At 36.4% G+C, this 23254-nt stretch overlaps 1 protein-coding gene across 1 annotated transcript; it reads left to right on the top strand.

Annotated features, from left to right (window-relative positions):
* The first annotated feature begins 1058 nt into the window (after positions 1–1058).
* Positions 1059–22205, top strand: LYPLA1 (lysophospholipase 1). The gene is made up of 9 exons (XM_063299289.1): positions 1059–1208; positions 6046–6077; positions 9357–9422; positions 10823–10870; positions 13937–14007; positions 16263–16336; positions 17566–17667; positions 18508–18684; positions 19217–22205. Exons 1-9 carry the CDS (start codon positions 1140–1142, stop codon positions 19268–19270), a joined length of 693 nt encoding a protein of 230 aa, XP_063155359.1. The 5' UTR covers positions 1059–1139; the 3' UTR covers positions 19271–22205.
* The last annotated feature ends 1049 nt before the right edge of the window (positions 22206–23254 follow it).

Raw genomic sequence — 23254 nt, 5'->3', positions numbered from 1 at the left:
TCTCAAAACCTTTATTTTTGAAGAGTCATTTTCAAGCTCCCGTTTTATTAGCTTAAGTATAAGAATGCAGATTACATGGCAGAATTAATGCAAGCTGCTGTCTCTCGGACTAACCAGACCTACCCACCTTTCCACATGAGGGTTTAAAACAAACCTACACTTGAAATACAAATGTTAAAAAATAATGCACAGCATTTTTACGTGCAAGATCTCTGAGGCTGAAATACCTGTCTTTGTTCTACTCGGGTGGACAGGCTGCTGCCTAATGCCAGCTACAATTACATTGGCATTCTTCCTTTCTCTTTTGAACAGCTGTTGCATTTTCCTGCAGAGGTATATCGCTCCAGGTTCCCTCCCCCTCAGATACTAAATAGGCAGATTAACACGAAAAAGCCATTTCTAAATCTCTCCCGCAGCTTCGATTTTCGATTGTCTCCTTGTGCATTTTTTAAAAATCATGCTCTAAAGATGGAGAACATACTGTATGACATTTCCTCCCCCTCCTTCTTGATGAAGTCCAAATGTCAAAAGCACTAATAAATCTAACGGTGAGGAATGAGGCAGCATCTGAAGGATCGCAGGTTGCCGATCTTTGAATCAGCGTGAAACAAAGCGCGGCGTCAAAAGCAAAAAGAGGAAATCCGGTCAGCCAGTTCGGTTCTTTCCCTCTAAAATTGAAATGCTTGTCATTGAAGGACGGCCGGTTCGCAAGCAGCTGCCGGGGTCGAACCTAGCCCCGAAGCAAGCCACGTGATTTGGACTGGAAACTCCCAGAATCCTTTGCCACTGGCCGGTCTTGCGGAGTCCGCAGGGAGTTGGAAGTCTGAAATCTCCGGGAAAAGCCAGTCGCCTACACTGATGTAGCACAGCAGAGCGCACGCGCGGGCAGACATACCACAAGCCGGGCCCGCGCGAGCCGTTCCTTGCCCTTCCCCGCGCCCCTTTGAGCGGCCGCCTCCACTCTCTCTCAACTGTGCAGAGACCGGGCGCCGCGCACCCCTTCCCAACCCTCCGCGGGGAAGGGAGGCGGGCCTGCTGAGTTTCCTCCTCGTCCCTGTCGTTCCAATCGGTTTCCTGTCCCGCCCGTTTCCCCACCTCCCGCCCTGTCAGTGTCTGACTGGCCGCAGCGAGCCCAGTGTATGTGCGGCAACAACATGTCTGCTCCGCTCCCAGCCATTGTCCCGGCCGCGAAGAAGGCCACCGCCGCGGTGAGTGAGTAAAGGACCTCGCGGCGGTTCTCATCTCCGGGGCTAGAGGGAGCGATGGGACAGAAGCTGGCCGGGCAAAGGGACAGCAGTAGGAAGGGTCGGTTCCAGTTTGCGCAAGTGTGCCTGCAGCAGGGCTTGCTTCTGAGTAACGCGCCTAGAACGAACCAGGGAAGCTGTTTTCTGACAGGGCAGAGGCGAGTCTGCCGCCCCTGTCATTGGCTTCGCTCTGGAGGCCTGTGGCGCGGCACTCTCTTTATTTCCTGGAAATCATATTGTCAGAACGCATGACCTTTCCTAATAAGTCTTGCGGGTTTGCTGCGACCTGGAGGGTTTGGGCTCCAGTAACAGGAATGCAAGATAATAATCTTAAATATATATTTTCAAGCAAAATTTTCAGAATTTTACAATGTCCAGTGCGCTCTCATTTCGTAGGTCATCAACATGCTTAGAAATTGAATTAGGACAGCTGCTTCCGTGACTTCCTTGCTTCCAACTTTTGTTACTTTTTTTATGAAGAAGCTGCGAAGTCTATGTGAAAAAATGTTTTGCAATGTCCTGATTATAAATTCTTTGGGGGTAGATAGTATTTTTTAAAAAGCAAAAAATTAAAAATGTCAGGGGTGTCATATAAAATTGAAAAGGTGTAGAGAAAACAACACATATTTATATTTTCAGCTGAAAAATACTTTTTTCACCACTTTTAATTGTGTCTTTCATAAGTGACTTGGTGTGAATTCTTGCATCAAAATAACTGAAGTGTGAATTAGAGAGAATTGTGTTAGCATCAGCTACCATTCAAGAGTATCCTAAAGAAGTAACATTAAAAACACTGCACTTAATTGTTGAAAATGAATTGAAGTGTTGAGCTGTAAAATTTGTGAAAAATTCCTTAATGGGATTCTGTTGCCACAGAATATTTCTCAGCTATTTTCTGTTAGCAATACTTTTGGATTATTAAGACTCTAGACCAAATGTAGATAGTTTGATGTCCTTGGATATGTGAAGATTAATTTTTGAGCATTTGATGGCCACATTTGCTGATGATACCACACAGTTCAGGGTGGTAAAAAGAAAAAGGAATTGTGAAGAGGTCCAAATGTCAGTGTAGCTATTAAGTTCACTGTAAGAGGTGTAAGTGATGTACATTTGCAGAAAAGTCCAAACTTACCTATATGTTAATGGAATCTGAGCTGGCAGTGACCTGGAAAGCGATCTGAGTCATCATGGACATGAAAATGTCAACCCAACGTGCAGTATTCTAAGAAAAAGGGGGGAAATCATACCTACATATATACCTAAGATGCTATTCCCTTATGGGTAAGCAGGTTATGCAAAGTGCAGCAAATAAGTAAGAAAAAGCATACCAAAAAAATAGAGGCACCAGGTAAGAAAAGAAAATATAACCAAATCTAGTTTATATCAGTACCATTCACTGTAACTTTCCATACCTCTCTTTGATACCCCCACTATAGACCAATTCATATGTTTTGAAGATCTCAACTCCATCTAACTGCGGTTTTCTTGGTCTTCCTGTTGCTTTCAACCTATTCACTTTTCATATCTTTATTTTGTAATCCAGTTCTAACTCATTCTTCCTATGTGACCAAATCACCTCAGTGAACTACTTTTGTACTGGTCACTATTTTTATATTAAATCCACCTTCTTTCATCACTAGGGATGTACAAAACACTCTGTGTATGAACAGTTCTATGCATCAAACAGCTCACTGCAGTTGGTTTGTGTTTAAATCAAGATATGTGTTTGGTCTGAGTATGGAACAAAATAGGGTTGTTTTCTTCCACATACGGACTGAATGTAGGTGTTCTGGGCAGGTGATTTTGAGGAAAGAGTGGGAAAAAGTCAAGGACATTGGTAGTGGCTGAGGGGAAGCAGGAGAGGGTCAGAAGAGAAGGTTCTGGGAAGATCATGGGGTAAGCATGCTGGTAGGCTGTGCAGTAGGAGTTGAACAGTGACAGCTGAAGTGTCAGGAGAGAGAGGGAAGGGAAGGTGTTGGAGGGATTGTGGATGGGCAGGCTGGTGGAATATGCTGCATTGAGATATGGGTGACAAAAGCAAAGGTGGGAATCAGAATGAGGGTTTTTGTTTCTGTGAACTCCAGCTGATTCAGAAAGGTTCCACAGAAGTTGTGAAATATGTTATTTATTTCAGGCTCTAAACATATTTTCTGTACACCTCTATTCATCACTCATTCACCCTTGACTTTCTCTCTTATTCTTTTACCTCACACATGTGAGTACCCCATCGCCATAGTATTCACCTGTTTTTTTCCTCCTGGCATACCGAGCTCTTACTCCCACATAACAAAGTAGGCAGAAATATATTGTTATAACCATTTCTGGCTTTTTGATAAACATTCAGTAATAGATCACATACTACTTACTACTTTTTTATCAGCATTTGTATCTCTCAAAGGTTCTGCATCCATTTTCCCATCTTGGAAACATTCTACTAAGAAACAGAAGTTAATTTACTTGCTCTGGCTTTTCACTATATATGCATAACTTGTAATTATTCTATTTTACTTGTACGTACAATCCCATGGCCTTTGATACATTCGGTTTCCGATCCATGCTTTCCATTGCACCATACAATTCCTTCAAAGCATTTAGATTCTCGGGCAAAAACATAGCATCATCTGCATACAAAAATACATGCACATTCATGTTCCAGATCAACACACCTTTAATATCACCAGAAGCACTATTTAAGTATTTATCCATAAACAACTATGAACATCTTGACTTACTCCCTCTTTATTATTAAATAAAAAGCCGCCCAGATTCCCTCTTTTGGGGGAGATGGGTGGCGATGAAATTTGAGAAATAAATAAATTAAATAAATAAATAAATCATTTGCTAAATGTTTCATTTATTCCCATTAATGTTTTACTTGCATCATCTCTCTCTCTCTCACTGTATTGAGTAACCAACCTTCATATCATGCAAAACATTCTAAAGTTGAGACCTGTTCATTTTATCATATATGTTTTCTAAATCATCTAAATCGTCAATTGTAGAATAAAGTTTTTCTCAAATTCATGAGTTTCTCAATGACCTGCTAAAGAGCAAAAATCTAATGTGTACATCCTTTGCCCAGCAGAAAGCCACACTGCACTTCCCAAATTTCACTCATTGTCAAACACTCTGGCAAACACTTTCTATCTGTCAGGCATAGATGCAGTCTTCACACATGTATTTAACAAATTGCACAGCCACTTGCGTACACAAACCACATCCGTATTTTAACAAAGTAAATTCCATGCTTGAAACAATTGGGAAAGGAATTTAGAATAGTACTTTTGATGTAATAATGCCTTTGTGTAAATATTTGGTGACCACAGCTTAAAAAAAGACGTATATTGTTGGGAAAAGTGCAACAAAAAGTACACAATGATTGGGGGCAGGGTTAGAGCAGTTTCTTGCTTGAAATGAGAGAGGGTAAGCATGGAGGAATAAAATAATCAGTGATAGAGGTAACTTGAATAGAAATACCTTTTTATCCCTGCCTCTCATTGTTAGAACTAAAAGTTACCCACTGCAACTAAATATGGGGAGATTCAGGACCAACAGAAGGAGATACTTTTTCACATAGCATATACAGTAGCTAAACTGTAAACTATGGATTTTGCTGCCAGCACTTGTGGCTGGGGTAGCCAATTTTGATGGTTTTAAAAGGGCACTGATTATGAATGGGACTGGGTTATTTGAGGAACTGTCTCTCTCTAATCACATCTACCCATCCCATCGGGTCTAGTAGGAGGGGCATGGTCCAAGCCCCATCTGCTAGAGAATATAGTTTGGTGGGGCCCAGGAAGAGAGCCTTTTCTTCTCATGGTTCCCACCCTGTGGAAAATCATTCTCCCAGAGAACAGATTGGCCCCCGACCCTACTGGCTTTTCACAAGGCCTTAAAAACATGGTTTTGCCAGCAAGTGTGGGGACCCAGAAGTATGGTAGAGCCATTGCAGTGGCTGTATTGACTGTTATGTGTGGAGATGATTATGTCGGCTATGAATTTTGTTCTGTGATTTTATAAGGTTTTCTATTGTTTTATTGCTTTAATTTGTTTTTATTAGTTTGCTGTTTTTATACTGTTTTTTCATTGTTTGTGAGCTGCCCAGAGTCTTGTATGGAGATGGGTGGCTATATACATTTGACAAATAAGTAAATGCTACTAATATTGAAAGGTATTTACTGCCTTCATGAATCATAGGCAGCATACATTAAATACTTGTTGCTGGAAAACAGCTAGTTGCTGGATAGTCATCATGGAGTCAAGACTTGTGAGCTTTTCAAATGCATCCAGTTGGTCATAAAAAGATGGTTTAAATGGGATTACAGTGGCTTAAAAAGAAAAAAGAAACAATTTTAAGTTCAAAACCTAAAATCAGAATATTCAGTAAATTGGTTTAATAATGCTAAGCACAGCTGTCAGTATAAAATGGATTAAATTGATATATTAACTAAATGTCAAAAATAAGATGCTAATACAAATTATTCAGATTTTCTATCACTGAAAATCTTGTATATTTCTTTCTCTATCTCTTATTTCTCTCTCTTTCCACACACACACAGATATAGATATGTAGCAGTTGTAAGAAGTATGTCAAAGAGTACACTTGCTGTTAGTACAAAAATGATGCCCTTTTGATAGCTTTAATATATTTAAAAAGTGCTCACACTTTTTCTTTAGCTGTGTATTGCATTAGATTTATGGGAAGTAAGCACGGGCAGAATGTTGCTGAAGAGTTTGGTATATTATTACAGAGTAACTTCCTGGCATGTAGTAATGCAATTCATATACTATTCAATTCTAGGTCATATTTCTCCATGGATTAGGAGATACTGGGTAAGTAAAATGGCTTTTTAAATAAGCAATCTGAGCCTTTGAAACTATGTTCTACTATTTGCGATCTGCAAAGAAAATGCAGTGTTCATTAATTGTTATTGCTAAATGCTAAATGTAGCGTCTACACTGCATTTGGTAGATGTCTGTGTGGTCAGTAAGTGTTGAAACTGACTTAATGGTATTAGTATTGATTGGAGAACTGGCTATTGGAAGATATTAGTGCACATGTCTGGATTTAATTCTTAAAGATTCAGTTAATGAAAGTATTTGACCTATGTGAGTAGTCCTTTTTTGTTATTTTGTTAAAATTATGTGCAGATTGCTGTTTGATTTTAAATTGTTGTAGTTAAGTCAAGACTCAGCCTTCCACCCTTCCAAGGTTGATAAAATGAGTACCCAGCTTGCTGGGGAAGGTGACAACTGGGGAAGGCAATGGCAAACCACCCCGCTATAGTCTGCCAAGAAAATGTTGCGAAAGCAGCATCCCCCCAAAGGGTCAGACATGACTCGGAGCTTGCACAGGGGACCTTTCACCTTTTTTTTTTTTTTAGTTAAGTCAAAACAAGAGCAAAGAGGAATCTTTCACACAAAACTTCCTTGTAGGTTCACCTTTAAAAATAAAACTTTTATAAGATCTTGACTGTGGAGTTTCATATGCATATATTCATAAATAAGTCCTGATGATGTCAGTGAGGTTTAATCCTTACTAAGCCTGTTAGGAGCTGTAGATGTAATGTACTTCGAATTATTAAAAGTGAAATGTTCCTGGTACTCCAGGATGTGAATGCTGAAAGGAAAAATACAGTACCTCAATCTTAATGCTTTTTTCATTAAAAATAACATTCTTTACATTTTGTTAATGGAAAACTAGCATTTGAGGGGAACATTAGGAAATATCTAACATTAAGATATTAACATCTTTTAAAACAAAATATGATAGATGAAGATGTTTATAGAAGTTACTCAACAGTGCTTTTAGCATTCTTAAGGATGTTTATTATTGAAATATGATGCTTCCAACAATATAAAGTATATGTGTGATAATGATACCTAATTTATAATGGCATGGGAAAGTGATTTCAAACAGCTTCCAGAGCTAGACATTTAGATGGTTGGGTAGTGTTTGCCAGTAGTTACTGTGGCTCACCCCTGCTGCTTTGTTGTGAGACATATGTTGTGGCCCCAATTATCACATGCTTACATACTGTGTTTAGCTAACAGATAAATTGCTTAACATAGTGTCTGCATTTAATAATTTGCTCAACATCACAGCAATACACTCTGAAATGTATATGTATATGCATACTACATATTTTATATAGGTCAATTGTCTACAAAAAATACAACATAAACTGGGAAAACATTATACCCTGTAAAATCTATCTATTTGTAAGAATTTAAAAAAACAGCATTAAGCTTATCTGTAAGGCAGGCAGCAGTGTTTTTCATATGTCAATAAGGTTCACTTTCTAAATGTGTGCTCATCTGATTTCTCCTCATCTCCACCCTATTCCTGTCTTCAGCTAGCTCCAGTGATAACAGGGATAGAATCTGTGCCATCTGTTTTGTTACCTGAGTCTGTGCAGCTTGGGAAAAAAGCCAAGATGTCAGACTGTGCCAAACAATCCTGGAGGGAAAAAAAAAAAAATTGTCCCAAGGTCAGGGCAGAATTATGAGACATGAAATGTTTTGTTTTGAGCTCAGAACTTTTGAAACAGTCATATTTAACTCAGAATGTCATCCATGGAATTATTTATATACTCCTAGAGGTTCTAATATTACAAATTGGGTATTGCATATAAAACCCCAGTATTCTAGGATTTCCTCTTCCCTTGGAAGAAAATAACATCTGGATAATTCCTATGGCTTCAGTATCTTATAACTCTACTCATATACCTAATATTTGATCTTACATCTTGAAATTTTTATTTATTAAATTTAGGGGCTGCCCAACTCCAGAATGATTCTGGACAGCTTACAATTTGAAACAGAAATTAAAAAAGGATCTATAGCATCTGGACACCATTTTACACCGATAGGACTCTACAACCACCCTACCCAAAACCCTAGGAGAACAGCCATATTTTTAAAGATCTCTGGAACATCATTAGGGTAGAAGTGACATGGATATCGGGGTGGATACCATTCCACAGAGTAAGTGCCATGGCAGAGAAGGCATGCTTCCTGGGTCCCAATAGGTGGCATTGTTTGATTGAAGGGAACTGAAGTACACCATGTCTGCTGAATGTCATCAGAAGGGCAGAAGCCATGGGAAATAGGTGGCCCCTCAAATAACCTGGCCATATGCCATGAAGGGCCTTTCACATGATAACCAAGACCTTGACTTGCACCTGGAAGCTCACTGATAACCTTTGGAGCAGGGATGTCACATGGGCATATAGAGGCATACCCAACACTACTTGTGCCACTGCTTTCTGGACCAATTGTAACTTCCAAGTAGTCCTCAAAAGCAGACCTATGTAGAGCACATTGCAATAATCCAACTGTGAGGTGACTTGGGCATGAGTGACTGTCTGAATGGTCTCCCAATCCAGGAATGGTGCAACTGGCACACAAGATGTAGCTGTGGAAACACACTGTGGTATTTAATTAGCTGGTTATGGTATTTAATAATAATAATGATAGGATAAATATGATTCTAGTTTGGAGTAACAACTGTTATGTAAATAAGGTAATCGTAATTTCTAGGAATATAAACCAAACCTTTGCCATAGTCTAGGATTAAGTACAGTAAAGGGAGCTAAACAGTTCAAATTAAATCAAAACAGCGAAAATATATTGACTGAAATCAGTGCATTTTTACTGTCAGAATTGACACCATAAGAAATATGGTGTTAAATTTGCTATTACAAAATTGCATATGAACCATAATGACTTTTCAGTAATCATATATTGTTGAACTTAACTGCTTAAGCAAAGGTGGAACGAAACTCCATAGAACACTGTGACTGTTTAAAGAGCAGGCAATATATAGGAAAATGTTATTAAGTTATTTTGCTAAGTAAATTTAATCTATCACAACAGTCGAAGTACCCTGCTATCATTTCTGTATTGTTGCTAAGGTTATATGGTGATATAGTCACCAAGAGTCAAATTTCACTCAAGGGAGACTATTTTACAATCATAATGTTAGGATTATTAATAGTTCTCTTTATTTCCATATTTGATAAGAGATCAATGGGATTTAGAAATAAACACTTTAAATAACAGTAGCTTTGGATATTTTTAAATGACAATTTGTTCTCTGTATTCCTATAGGCATGGCTGGGCAGAAGCATTTGCTGGTATTAGGAGTCCACACATAAAATATATTTGTCCGCACGCGTAAGTATGTTAATATTTTCTGGTTGCTATTTCCTCACAGTTCTCAAGAATAAATCTCCTGTGGCACGTCAGTAAGAAAGAATGTGTGTACATTGTAGATTTAACAACTTGGTTTATCTTAAAGTAATCTTATCGCAGCACGTTCAAAGCATGGACCAACCCTTGCTTGAGCTTTAGTTGTTCCCCTCAGGGCTGACCACTTGCTTGGTATCCACCAGTGAGTTGCTTTAATTTTTGAGTTACCCTTATGAATTATTCCTTAATGTTACCATGAACTAGACGGTGCAGAAAAGCAAGTTTCCAGAATCACGATCTAAAATTCCTAATTGTTTGAAAGAACAAATGGTTGCAAAAATCAGTTAGGGCTGGACTGTGTACATCCAAGAAATATGCCACATAAGTAGCAATGCATGCATGGCTCAGTGTCATCAAGAATTCTGATTCAGGATTGTGAAAAAGGTAATGGTATCATAGGAAAACTATGGTATCATAGATTATGAGAAGGTAAAAGCAATATAGGAAGCCAGAGATTTTATTTTGCCCTAGATTCAACCTCCTTTCCTTCTGTTGTGGATTGACATTGTATTATGGGAAACTTGGTGGTTATATCCTTTTAGAGTTTGTATCAGCTTCTTTGTAAGGAGTAAATTGAGGAAGGAATTTGAGTAGAGAATCAGCTCTTGAAATTAAAAAGAAAGAAAAACAAAACATAATTGGACTTCTGATAGATTTAGAATCTTTAAACCTATTTACCTAAGGTTACAAAGTAGGAAAGCATCTGTCCTAAAGTCTAAAAGAAAAGGATGTCAATTGTACTCTAGTCATTTGGTACTCTATGACTAATTTAGCAAGATACCTGAATTTATACAAATGTTTCATCATCTATGGAATATCCTTAAGCTACTTTAAACTTTGTATACATATTAGTATAGATTATCATATTATAATGAAAAATGAGGTATGTTAGGGAACATGATATAATTCTATGATTTGAAAAAAATTAAAAGCATAAATTAAGAGACTAACCCTAATAAGAAACTAAATGTACAGTAAGATCATGTTCTATCTTGTCTTTTTATTATTGGACCCTACCTCTTGGAAGAAATGCAATACAAATAGAATGAAAATTCAAGGGGTGTGTGAAAGGTGGGTCCTAACAGTTATCATAGTGACTATCAAGTTATGTAGTATAACGGGAATGAATAATACTGTTAGCTACATTTCTTTTCAAGTTCTTAAATCTCTTGAAATCATGATCTTATCAGGAATTAGTGATTGTATTAGTTAAAGATTGTAGATGTTGTTTTTAAAATTAGTCTAGCATTTGCTGAAGTGCAGAAGGGAATATTTAAAATATTCTTGCTAACTTTAAACTAAACCTTTCTTTATACAATTTCAAGGCCTGTCATGCCAGTTTCTCTCAACATGAATATGGCCATGCCTTCCTGGTAAGTGATGGATTAAAAATAATTTTCTGCAGTTCTTTATTTTAAATTTTGAAACATTCCTGTGCTTATTTATTCCTGTGATTTATACTGCTTATACTGAGAAATAAGTTTATATGGAAGAATAAGTGGAAAGGGACTAAAATAGCCATTGATGCATGGAGTGCTAATTTCATATGGCACATTGGATAAGATACATGGTCTTGGTCACAAGTGTGTCCTATCTGTAGACTGTAGCTTATAAAAGGGGGAAGAGCCAAGGTGGCAACTACCTAGCAGCTCGTCAAACAAGCACCCAATTTGTAACTGGCCTCACCCCTCTGGCTCAGTCCCTACAGCCTAAACATGTCATACAGAGGAAAGAAAACAATTCAGACCAGTCCCAGTAATGATACTGGGCCCCATAAATCCAATAAAGCAGGGAAACAGATGAGGAACAACTCCTACCTCCCTAATACAGAGTCAGCATACAGAAAAAGCAACTCCTTCTAGAAATCCATAAAATGCCCATAGATGGAGCAGCAGCAAGACAATCATGACCTTCCTGTCTCAACTCTAAACTACCAGATCTGAAAAATTTTCACTACTTACCCAGCCTAAGTAAAGTTAAGCACATACTTCTAACTTTCAACCAGCCAGCAGTCCCTTCCAGATTTAAACAAATGAGCAGATTATTATGGCAGACTCAACACATTCAAAGAGTCTTTAAGGAAGAGTTAGTTCATGACCTCCTCACCAGGAGAATGAGAAATGGCCACATTCTTGAAAATAAGAGCCATAAAAGTTCTTGTTGAGCCAAGTGGACCCCTCATCAACTAAATCAAATGATAAATGAGCCTTTGGAGTCAGGTCACCTTCAAAGCCTTACATTTGCCCTGTCATCAGTTGAGTCCCCTGATGTACTCCTGGAGAACAACAACACCTTTGCTGAAGAGTACCACCACCACCTAACCCGCAGTAATAGCGCACCCTTTGGGCAACACCACCGCCACTTAAAGGACTGTGTTAATGCTAAAAAAAGCTCTTGCTGCCACTTCCCAGGCTTATGTATCCAGTATTGTACAGCTGCACTGGATTTCTTCCAGCAGAAGAGATACCATAAACAACTACTGATATGCAAGAAAAGGGAAGCCATGAAAAACAACTGGATGCAACTCATTCAGGCAGTAAAATATAATGACTCGGCCTCATTTGGGTATATCACATCAAGCTCTCATAGCAGTGGATCATTATATATTACTACCCCAGGAACCAGGAAACATATTTTCATGAAACCTACTGTACATGGACAGTTCTGTAGAAATAGGAAGTCCTAGCGAAGCTATAAAACTGTTGCCAAGATGGACACCCATGACAGTGTCAGAGATCAAGAGTCTTGCTGCCCAACTAAGACTGGGGAAGACTAAATCCCTATACAGGCCATTAAAAGCAATCTGGTCTTGTGGGCCTTTATTCTGGCTTTACTCTATCTGTATTGACACCTTTGGCCGAGTCCCCAAGGATTTGAGGCTTTCAATAATTGTTCCTATATATAAAAAGGAGAGGAAGGATATTCTGCTAATTATAGACCCGTTAGCCTCCTCAACACTAGCAGCAAGCTGTATGCAAGACATCTACAGTGGAAATTCCAGAACTGGTTAGAACAAGAAAACCTACTCATAGAGGTACAGGTGGGTTTTACCATCAAGTCAGTGCCTTGCACTCTAGCACCTCATTGAAAAATACTCCTCACACAACACAACCTCCCTCTATGTTGCTTTTATTGATTTCAAGCAGTGTTTTATCCCGAGCTAAATTGTGGGAGAAGTTGGAGGCCTCCTCAATTGACCAGCATCTATTTCATTTAATAGTATGCTACATGAAGGTATGTCACTCAAAGTAAGATGTAACCCCCAGGCCCTCTCACCAGTGCTATTAAAATTGAGAAAAGGCTGCATATTGGTCCCATTCCTATCCAATATATTAATAGCCAGTTTGGTCTAGTGATTAAGGTGCTGGGCTAGAAACCAGGAGTCTGTGCGTTCTAGTCCTGCCTTAGGCAGGAAAGCCAGCTGGGTGACCTTGGGCCAGTCCCTCTCTCTCAGCCCAACTCACCTCACAGGGTTGCTGTTGTGGGGAAAATAGGAGGAGGAAGGAGTATTAGGTACGTTCGCCGCCTTGAGTTATTTATAAAAATAATAAAGGCAGGATAAAAATATAATTAAAAAATTAAATAAATAATTCTATGGTGGGCCATCTCCACAACACACTTTCCCTCCCCAAAATTTGCTGGAAGACACATTTCTGTTCTACTCTATGCAGATGACACAACGATATTTTCAAGAACACAGTTGGTCTTAAAATAATACTGAAGGCCCTAGCATAGCATTTCAAGGAAGACTGGTTAGAACTCAATTATCAGAAAAGTAATATCATTACATTTGCAAAAAGGCCCAAGAACCATTCCTGGAACATAGATGGCAACAAGATTGAGCAGGTAGTTCTTAGTTTTGCTAGCAGTAAAAAAAAACAATTGCTGAAAATGCATAAAGGAGTTCATCTGTCATCCTTAAATACCTTAAGACAAGAGGTTGCTACTATACCGTATACCCACAGCTCTCAAATTATTTGAACCAAGAAGTTAGCACATCTTCTTTGTGGTGCCTAGTTCGGTCCCTTTTCCAATTTCACAGTGCTAGAGCTTGATATAAGGCTGAAAGACTTTATCCTGCTTATGCTGTTGACTAATTTTTGTCTTGCCAATTCTAATATGTGCTACACACTTTTCAACTAAATGTATTTATATGAATTTGTTGATCAAGTGTTGCTCTGGAGTGTTTCACCAGAGCAGCTTCAGTTGATAGGGATGTTTGGGGAAAAACGGAGTTCCTTATACTATGAAATGTGTCTTTAGAAATCTTGACATTTTATTTTCCAAGGGTTGGTTTTCTGTTACAGGTATACATATATTTGGAAGACAGAGCTTCATTGTCTTTGCTGGATACAAGATTGAACCTGTATAACCTTTTTAATGCTTATTCTAATCATCGGTGTTGTGAAGTAACTTATATAATAATTGTTTGATTAAAGGTTCGATATTTTTGGACTTGCTCCAGATTCACAGGAAGATGAAGCTGGGATCAAGCAAGCATCAGAGAATGGTATGTTTATGTTGATTTGATGAAATAGATAATTATAATTCCTTGGGAATTTACCAATTTCCAGCATACTTTTATACCTGTATTTTGTAAAGTTAGCTGTGTTCTATTAATACTGTTGAGTGGCTTGTTGAGTGAGCAGCCATACAAATGAATAAACAAATAGTAAGTAATCCAGCCAAAAAAACTACATATGTAAATAAAGTGTCTGATATTTCATGATTAAAAAAGAATAGCATTGTTGAGATTCAGTGAAGACCAAACAATGAACATACTATATAAGTCATGAAAAAATCCATATAATCAGAAGATAGCAGCAAAATGATACAATTGTGAAGTTGGAGGGGAATACAAGAATCATCTAGTCAAACCCTCCTAGTATCAGGAAAATTAGCTACACTATCCTTGAAACATGGCTGTTCAGACACCTCTTTAAACCCTCAAGGATGGAGAACTCTCAACCTCTGTTGATGGACTGCTCCATAGAATACTCCAGGTGTTGTCCTCCAGTGCAGAGTAGAGAGATTTAAGGACTTCATGATATTTTTACATGGTGCTGCTTCTAATGCAGCCCAGAATTTCATTAGTTCTAGCAGCTGTCTCAACTATTGGCTCATACTGAGCTTTTTGTCAATTGCTACACCTAAGTCCTTCTTTCTTGTAGTGTTTCAAAGCCATGAATCCCCAATCTTGTATGTATGACCTATATTTTCCTCCCTAAATATAATACCCTCCGTTTCTTCCTGTTGAAGAACATCTTTTTCCAATCAGCCCAGTCTTTCAACCTGGTCAGATTAGATTACAATCTTGTTCTGACATCAAGAATTTCCCAGAACCCATGCTGTCTGCCTTTTAAACACACACAAAGTAATGTGTCATCATTGGCACAAGGGGGGTGGGCAGGGAGGAGAGGAAAGACTTCTGAATATCAACTCAATATCAACTGTGATTCTGATTCTGTGTCCCCCCCCCAAAATGTTCAGTTGAATGCAGCTGTTTCCGCAGTATGGATGCCCCAGCTGCATTCGACTGAACCTTTTGGGGGGGGGTGTCATAGAATCCCAACAAGTTCTTGCACAGCCCTAGTGTTGTGTTGAACACAGTTTGAAAAACTCGTGTGTATATTATTGCAGCTGAGATAGTATACTACTACTAAACAGTATTTTGGTCAATGTTGGTTTGTATGGTGCTCATTTAACAGGATTTCTATTCTGTTCCTTTGATCCCCCGTATGCTCTGGAGAAACTTTAGTGCATATTTGGGGAGGGGATTTAAAATCACTTCTAGTGGCAGATGTGTGTCTGACAAAGAAATCAGTCATTTGATTCAACTCATTAGATTCTATATGGTTGATTTAATTACTGAAATAAAATATTGGAATTGTACAGTGAGGCTAATTATGCCCTTTCCTAATCTATTACCATAATTAAATAACTAATTAGAACAAGTATTGCCATAATTTGTAGCATTGTAGTTACTTGTGTTTTTGATAAACTTAATGATAATTTCTTGTGTAAATTTTTCAACAGTTTACAGTATCAGTTTCTAAAGGAGCTCACCATGAAAACTGATTTTTATTTTCAGAATAACTATGAATACTTTTGTAACACTTATGATAACTGTTTTATGTGATTTTAATGTTTATGTTTTGTGCTGGATTTTATTGTAAACCACCCAGAGTCCCTCTTTTGGAGGAGATGGGCGGTGGCTAAATTTGAGTAATAAAATAAATAAATAAAATAAACACTTATATTTCTTGGATTCTTTCACCATTGCTTTGCTCCCAGAGTCTTCTGTTTCAAGTTGATCCTTGATGTATTTACCTGTTGCCTCAGCATTCAGCATATATTTTTTAACACGAGGAAATAATATATTTTTAAGGTTATAATAGAACAAACATAATACACTATCAAAATTTTTAATAATTATGTGCTACATAAAAATGAAATTTGTTATACTTTACACATTTAATAATATTGAGTGATTATTACATAAATATAACCAATTATTTTCTTTAGCCTTTATCCTAAAACAATGTAATCCATGTATAGTTCCAAAATTAAATAAATAAAGAAGGTAGAACAGTAAAAAATAAAGAAAAAAGTAGGTAATATGTCAGTGCCTATCCATCCTAAAGTGAAACTCCAAAGTGAGGGGAACTATCTAACCTTTATGTAATTATTATATCCATAATGTCTTTCTATGATGGTCTGGTCTTTCTTTTATAAGCAGAGTTAACATTCACTTCTTCCTTTCAGTGAATGCACTTATAGAACAAGAAGTAAGGAATGGAATACCCTCAAACAGAATAATTTTGGGAGGATTTTCTCAGGTAATACTGACCTAACATCTAAGATTTCGTGTTCTATGGAAATCCTAACAATGTGGCAAATCTGTTATAACTAGCTGATTACTTGGATTCCAAGAAGTTCTTTTACTCTTCAGTTTTTATTGATTCTGCAAAAAGCTCCCAGCACATTTTCAGTTATGGTTATTTATGTCCATGCTTATTGTAAGTATTTAGCTTGAGGCAGAATGAAAACACTCCAGTTTTACTGGTAGATTTGACATGCTTGTTTAAATTTCTCTTTCTGCTTCAAAGTTCAGAATGAATAACTATGTTCAGGCCTATACAAATGCTAAAAATAGAAGTCAGATCCACCTATATAGAGTCATTGGGAGTGAGGTGGCATATACATTATTATTGTTGTTGTCATTGTCATACTGGTAATTTTGTATTATACAAAATACATTTTTCATAGTTTATAGGAAATGCTTTCGACTTGGCAGACTTTTGTTGTATAGGAGATGCATGATTTATGAAACAAGAATTAAAATAACTCTGTCCACATGTCTTTGTTGTTTTTGGCACACAAATAGTATCATTAGATTTCCAGTTGATAACCTAGTCCCTGTTCAGATCAAGGGCTAGTTTTTTAAATAAATTAGGATTTTGTTCATGGGACAATATAAGAGAATATATACTTGGGACATATAAGAGAAATTAAATTACACTAAGATTCCTTATGAATCAGATTAAACAAAGACAGACTTAATTGTTCTCTTTTATACAAAGGTTCTTACTGTAATAGTTCCACAGTCTGTATTCAGAAGTCAAGTATTTATTCATTCATACCTCCCCAATGACATAGCTTACTGAACTATATTATATAAAGTTGTTTTCAACTAGAAACGAATCTTGACTTAGTGTTGCTGTGACTGCAGCTATGGATTCTTAATGTCCTTTAAAATTCTATAGATGTGTCAGTTGCAAAGCAAATGCTTCATAGTTAACGTAAGAAGTTTGGAAGTGAAAGATTTAGCTAAGGTACACCTTATTAGAAAGTATTATGAGACATAAAAATGTACCTGTCTTTCTACAGTATATGTTTAGATTAGTTGGTGTGAAGATCTAACAACTAATGCTACTGCAATATAAATGTATGACTAGTGTCTTAAATATGAAATAAATATAATTGAAATTGCCATTTTTAAAAGTAACTAAATTGTGTTGATCAGTATTTTAGAGTCTACTAATGGGCTTTACCCTGGTTTTTTTAGGGAGGAGCTTTATCTTTGTACACTGCCCTCACAACACATCAGAAGTTAGGGGGCGTATTGGCACTCAGCTGTTGGCTTCCACTGCGGACTTCATTTCCACAGGTAGTCATTGGTTTCATATAAATAAAAATAAGGGAGTTTATATACTTTTATCTATACTGTGAAATATAAAATCCTAATAGCATTTTACAGCATCTTCAAGAGCCGCCTCTTTGTTGGCTGAATATGGAAAAATATAACCAGCATTTCATGAACACAGTATATTGAATGACTTTAAATGAAATGTTAGAATATTAACTGGCTGTTTAAATAGGTTATTTCCTTTAATTAGCACAGCAGAAAGGACCCCAGATTTCAGTCCTTTCAGTAAAGAGATTAAAGCTAGTCAGTTTTTGTTCCAGCATGAGATAGTAGTAGTGGTAGTAGTAATAAATAATAATAATAATAATAATAATATACTAAATTTATATTCTGCCTGACTCCCAGCAACTCTGGGCAGTTTACAAATGGTTAATAATAGATGTTGTTATTGTTACAATAAACAGTAATAATAACAATTACAAAAATGCTGCAGTAATATTAAAGGGATTATCAAATTCCACTGTGTTCCAGAAAACGAAAAATATCACCTCGATTCCAATCCTTTATTCCAATAAATTTCAAAGACAGCAAATGTAGAGTATAGTGTTTAATCCTGGGTTAAAGAGCCATGAATATGAGCGCTTATTTAGCCACAAAACTTGGTTAATGACACTAACCATCTATTGTCTCTGCCTGATATTCCTCATTGTGTGGTTATATAGCTGAAAAGGATGGTGGATATTTATACAGATGCTTAGAGGTAGGCTGAAATAAAAATATGAAGGTATAACAAAAAGAAAAGCCTAAGTAATATGCTTTCCTCTCATAATAATGTGACTTTCTGTAATTTTTTTCTCTTAGGGTTCCATCAATTGCATCAACAAAGACATTTCTATTCTCCAGTGCCATGGTGACCGTGATCCTTTGGTTCCACTAATGTTTGGAACTGTGACTTCTGAAACACTAAAGAAAATGTTAAATCCTGGCAACGTAACTTTCAAAACTTACTCAGGCATGATGCATAGCTCATGTATTGAGGTAATAATTGTTTTACATAAAGAATGAGTTATGTTACCCAGAGGAGAATAAAGAATAATTGTAGAGGTACTTTACATAATCTATCAGATGGCATTGATATACAGTTTTGTGGGTGTTACTAACTGCAGGTTAATTTCAAAGGTGTCACATTTAAATATACCATTTAGTAACAACTAAATATCTAGTATTTTGGAGTTTAATTCTAGCTTAATTGGGATGTGACTTACTCTTGCAGTGAAACTCCATACATATTAATGAAGAAATATATCCTAATGAGTTCAGTGGCATTTGCTTCAAGGTAATTGATATATTATAGCTTTAGTCCAGACAAGGTGAAGATATAAATCAGGACACTGAATGGAAAATGTGATTTTAGTGAAGTCATTCTGTTGATTGAAGATTGAAGTGAAAAGGATAAAGCTTTCCTTGCATGGTGATGAGCCCACTTCTGTATTCTTTCCTTCTATACTAGTTAAGAGAACATTAGTAACAACTAATTTAAACTAAATTACTGTTTTTCATTCCTGAACAGGAAATGATGGATGTGAAGCAATTTATTGACAAGCACCTACCTCCAATTGACTGAAGTATGTGAGAAGCCTTCTGTTAAATGCACCAGCATCATCTGTACTAGATTGTTTTTTTTTCATGTAGCTATTTCTAAAGCATCTCTGTGCCTACGGTATTAACTGTACTGCAAAGATTAGAAACTATAACTTCATGAATACTCCTCTCAAATCCCATTGGCCATAATATAGATATATGGCAGTGGAAAGGCATGTTGGAATATAATTAGGTATTCTCTTCCTTGCTAGATCATTCCAAATTTAATGTTCTGAAGCCCTTTTATAATTCTGAGCAAGTTTTTTTTTCCAAATCCTGTTATATTACTGCTTGCTAAATTGACACTTGTAAATGCAGTACGTAACCTGAATAAGCATGCAGTGGTAGAACAAATATTCTTAAGGTTCACATTTAACCAATATTATTGCATGTGCAAGATAAGACTGTCAAGTCTTTAAATTACCCCTACATCTTGGAGGAATTTAGTGTTGTGTCTTAAATGTGTGCCATGCTACTTAGAATCTTGGAAAAAGTATTTGATCTCTATACAACTGTTTCCCATTCAGCTGCTCTTATTGAGATAAATTTGGATACAAATGTCACTCAAACAATTATATATAGAATTAATATGATAAAAATCATTAGAATTTTTAGTATATTGCAAAATGTGAGCTTTCAAAAGCTCTTCTGAGTAGCTAACTTCTTACAAAATAAAAAAAATACATTGTATGTATTTGTCTTGTTCTGCTTCAGAGAAATCAGGATTGGTGGTTAAAGCATTGCACAACCAACTGACATAAGTGACAAGAGGTGTGTGCACGAAACAAAATACTGTATATTTTGTTTTTAGCCTGAAACAAGCCATCATTCTGGAAATTTGGCTGAACTGTTTTAAATCAACCACAGCTCAGCAGAAATAGAATGTTTGATTGTTCAAAACAAAATCTGGAGGGATAAAATGATTTTTTTAAGAAAATAGACAAGACTGGTACACATTGCCTCCTCCTCAACATGGGGTATGTATTGCTGCCACCTCCCTGCTCTTCCCACAGGCTGCCTTCAGCCACTACCACTGATATCCCAGCGTGACGTATCTCACTGCCTGCCTGTTCCATCCTACCTCCCAAAGGACTTGCCCAGCACCTTTTCTCTCCCTCCCCAGTTACCACTGATATCCAGTATGCTAACACCAAGGCAACCCTTCAGTCTTGGCTTTTTCCTGCTTGTTACTCCACCACTGAATGACAAAGCATGACTGAGTTTGGCATAGATCACTGCAAACTAGCTGTTCCATTCATGGAACAGTTTGTGCAAGCAATTTTCTACATCCCTGGACCAGGTCATTCAAAAATAAGGTACTATAATTTCACCCTTGTCATGGCAAATTTTCCATCTAAATTCTTAATAGGACTTGAAGACTGTCAGAATAGAAAATGTATTCCTACATGGCAAAACTTCTTGCAAAAGTTTCACAAAACCAAAATAATTCATTTTGTATATGTAGGTAATTCTATATATGTTACTTCTATGTGTACTTTATTTCTGTACATATAGAAATAAAAATTTCCTTAATTCTATAGCATGATTATAAGAATTCCTTTAGAAATAGCTCTGCAGGTTTTGTAGTCAGGATTGTATGTGTGAGGAAAAAACTGGGTATGTTCTTTCTCTTTCAGGCCATTCACCATATCCCATTATTTTGCTGATTCCATTAGCATCACATTGCTACTACGTACAGTATCTATTATTGATGGTGAAATGGCACCTTCTAAGATTTCTACTATTCATTAATATGAATTTATTTAAGAGTAGACATGGAGTCTAATGGGTATCAGTCATTACATCTGCAGCTGATAAGCACTTAAATAGTTAAAATGTAATTGAGGTTACGTGTGGGGGGAGCACATAATCTTGCCCTTTGATGCTTTTGTCCATGTTCTGGCATCACATTTCTTGATACTTTAAACTGAGGGTCATCTATATACCAGCAGAATTGGGCAAGAAATCTGTGTTCGGAATGTACAACTTCAGATTGTAAATGTTTTTCTGGTATATAATGCCAACATTGTGGTTAACTTGGCTTACTCTTTAATTACTGGTTTACTATATGCTGGAATTGGGAGAGCAATGAAAACTACAGTGTGTTCCTTATTGTAGCCTGAAACAATATTTTAAAATGCAGATTCTGTTCTGCTGAACTGAACTTGGCCCTTGAAAGAAGCAAATGTTTCTGTAGTCAAAGCCTCTCTGGGCTATTTTAATTATGGGAATCTCTGCAAGAGTTTGTATACATAGGACTTGAATATGGGAACAGTATGATTTTATCAGTTTATTTTGTTTCATTGGAGACTAATTTATATACATGCTAGCTCCAAGAAGAAAGAGTCCTGACAGTATTCAGATATTTTTTTTATAAGCAGTAACATGTGCAAGATTTTAGAACATTGGCTTAACAGAAAGTAGTCTGTTAAAAGTATTATGTAATTGTAACTGCCTAGATCAGTTCTACTCTTAAAAATCAGAAATGCAAAACAAACCAAAACTTTGATTTATATCATTTTTTAACTTAAAAGACTTTGTGTGAAACTACTGACATCAAAACATAGTACCCAATAATAGATGTTCAGTTTACTTTGGAATCAATACAATACTGTGCTAAACAATCAAACTTTAATACTGAGTATTAAATTGTTTTTAATTGGAATGTTTGAATAAAATTGCCAATATTCATTGTATTATATCATAGCTTAAATGCTGTGACAACAGAGGCAAATCTAATAGATTCATCAGGATTTTCATCCTGATAGGGTTAGTTTTTGGTTTATCTTGAAGTATTGCATAGCGTTCATTGCAGTGAATTGCTGAAGGAGTACTCTAAAATGAATTTCTGGTCTGTTATTGAATGTTTGCCTTAGGAAATGTACCGCACTTCAGTAAATTCTAAATGCGTCTTTTTTTTTAAATAAATAGGTGCTATTGTCAAATATTGTTTCCAGAAAGTATGTATAGGATGTAGATGAAGCCATATGTTAAGGCTGGAGTATTTTATAAACAACAATTTGGCTTTTCTTTATCCTAAATTTTAGCACCTGGATTTTATACTATGTTTATGGTAAGAAATCTTCTATTGAAATATCTTAGATGGAAATTGTAATCTGTTACTGTGAATAAACTCTGAACAATGAATGAATGAATCAATTCTTGTTCTATAGCAAATGTTACATCGTTTATATCCTTTATATGTTACATCCTTTATTATTAAACAAGAAAAAATTATAGACAAATTGTTCATTTAAGAGATGTTTTAACATTATATGTACAATTAAAAAAATTGCAGCATATGAGCATGAGAGAAACAATAGCTAGATTCATACTTTGCACTAAGACTTTTTTTTAATGATCAGGGTCATTGCAATAATAAAATATCCCAGTTGTTTCTATGTTTCATATGGATCAGTGCATGCCTTGAGACACACAGAAGATATTAATAAAAATATGTAGCATACTAATAGACCCCATAAACATTAAGGTAAATCAGTATCACTCAGTATAGTTGATGCAGAATGGAGAAAACAATGTATTACAATTAGTTGCAGTTGCCCTATACATTTATCCATGATTAGGTAAATCATGATTTGCTCAGCACATTTTCATAACTCACCAAACCATAAACTAACCACAAAGGTTGGGTTTATACATAAGATTTGGCTAAAACATGTAGATTAAATTGTGATTCAGTGTATCAACAAAGCAAACACTGTTAATGACTCTGCTGAAATTTGAACAAATTGCAATTCAAGCTGCAATTACAAACATGCACAACCAGGTATAGATATCATGGAATTCTACGGATTTTTTTTTGGGGGGGGGGGGTAAGTAAAAGATATGCATTCATTATGTAGCACATATTTTTGTTGTAAGAATAAAACTACAGATAATTCTTGGTGAACCTTAATCCTTTTGAAAATAGCTTTTTTGGTATCTATTATAGATTACAATTCGTAAG

Source organism: Candoia aspera, chromosome 3 (genome assembly GCF_035149785.1).
Source record: "Candoia aspera isolate rCanAsp1 chromosome 3, rCanAsp1.hap2, whole genome shotgun sequence".
Classification (NCBI taxonomy): Eukaryota; Metazoa; Chordata; class Lepidosauria; order Squamata; family Boidae; genus Candoia; species Candoia aspera.
The sequence above is the reverse complement of the archived record's forward strand: the minus strand, read 5'-3'. Positions and strand labels throughout refer to the sequence as shown.

Coding starts and splice junctions, on each gene's coding strand:
- LYPLA1 (XM_063299289.1), top strand. CDS start 1,140: ATGTGCGGCAACAACATGTCTGCTCCGCTCCCAGCCATTGTCCCGGCC. Junction 9,423..10,822: donor AAATATATTTGTCCGCACGC/GTAAGTATGTTA, acceptor TACAATTTCAAG/GCCTGTCATGCCAGTTTCTC. Junction 16,337..17,565: donor TTTTGGGAGGATTTTCTCAG/GTAATACTGACC, acceptor TGGTTTTTTTAG/GGAGGAGCTTTATCTTTGTA.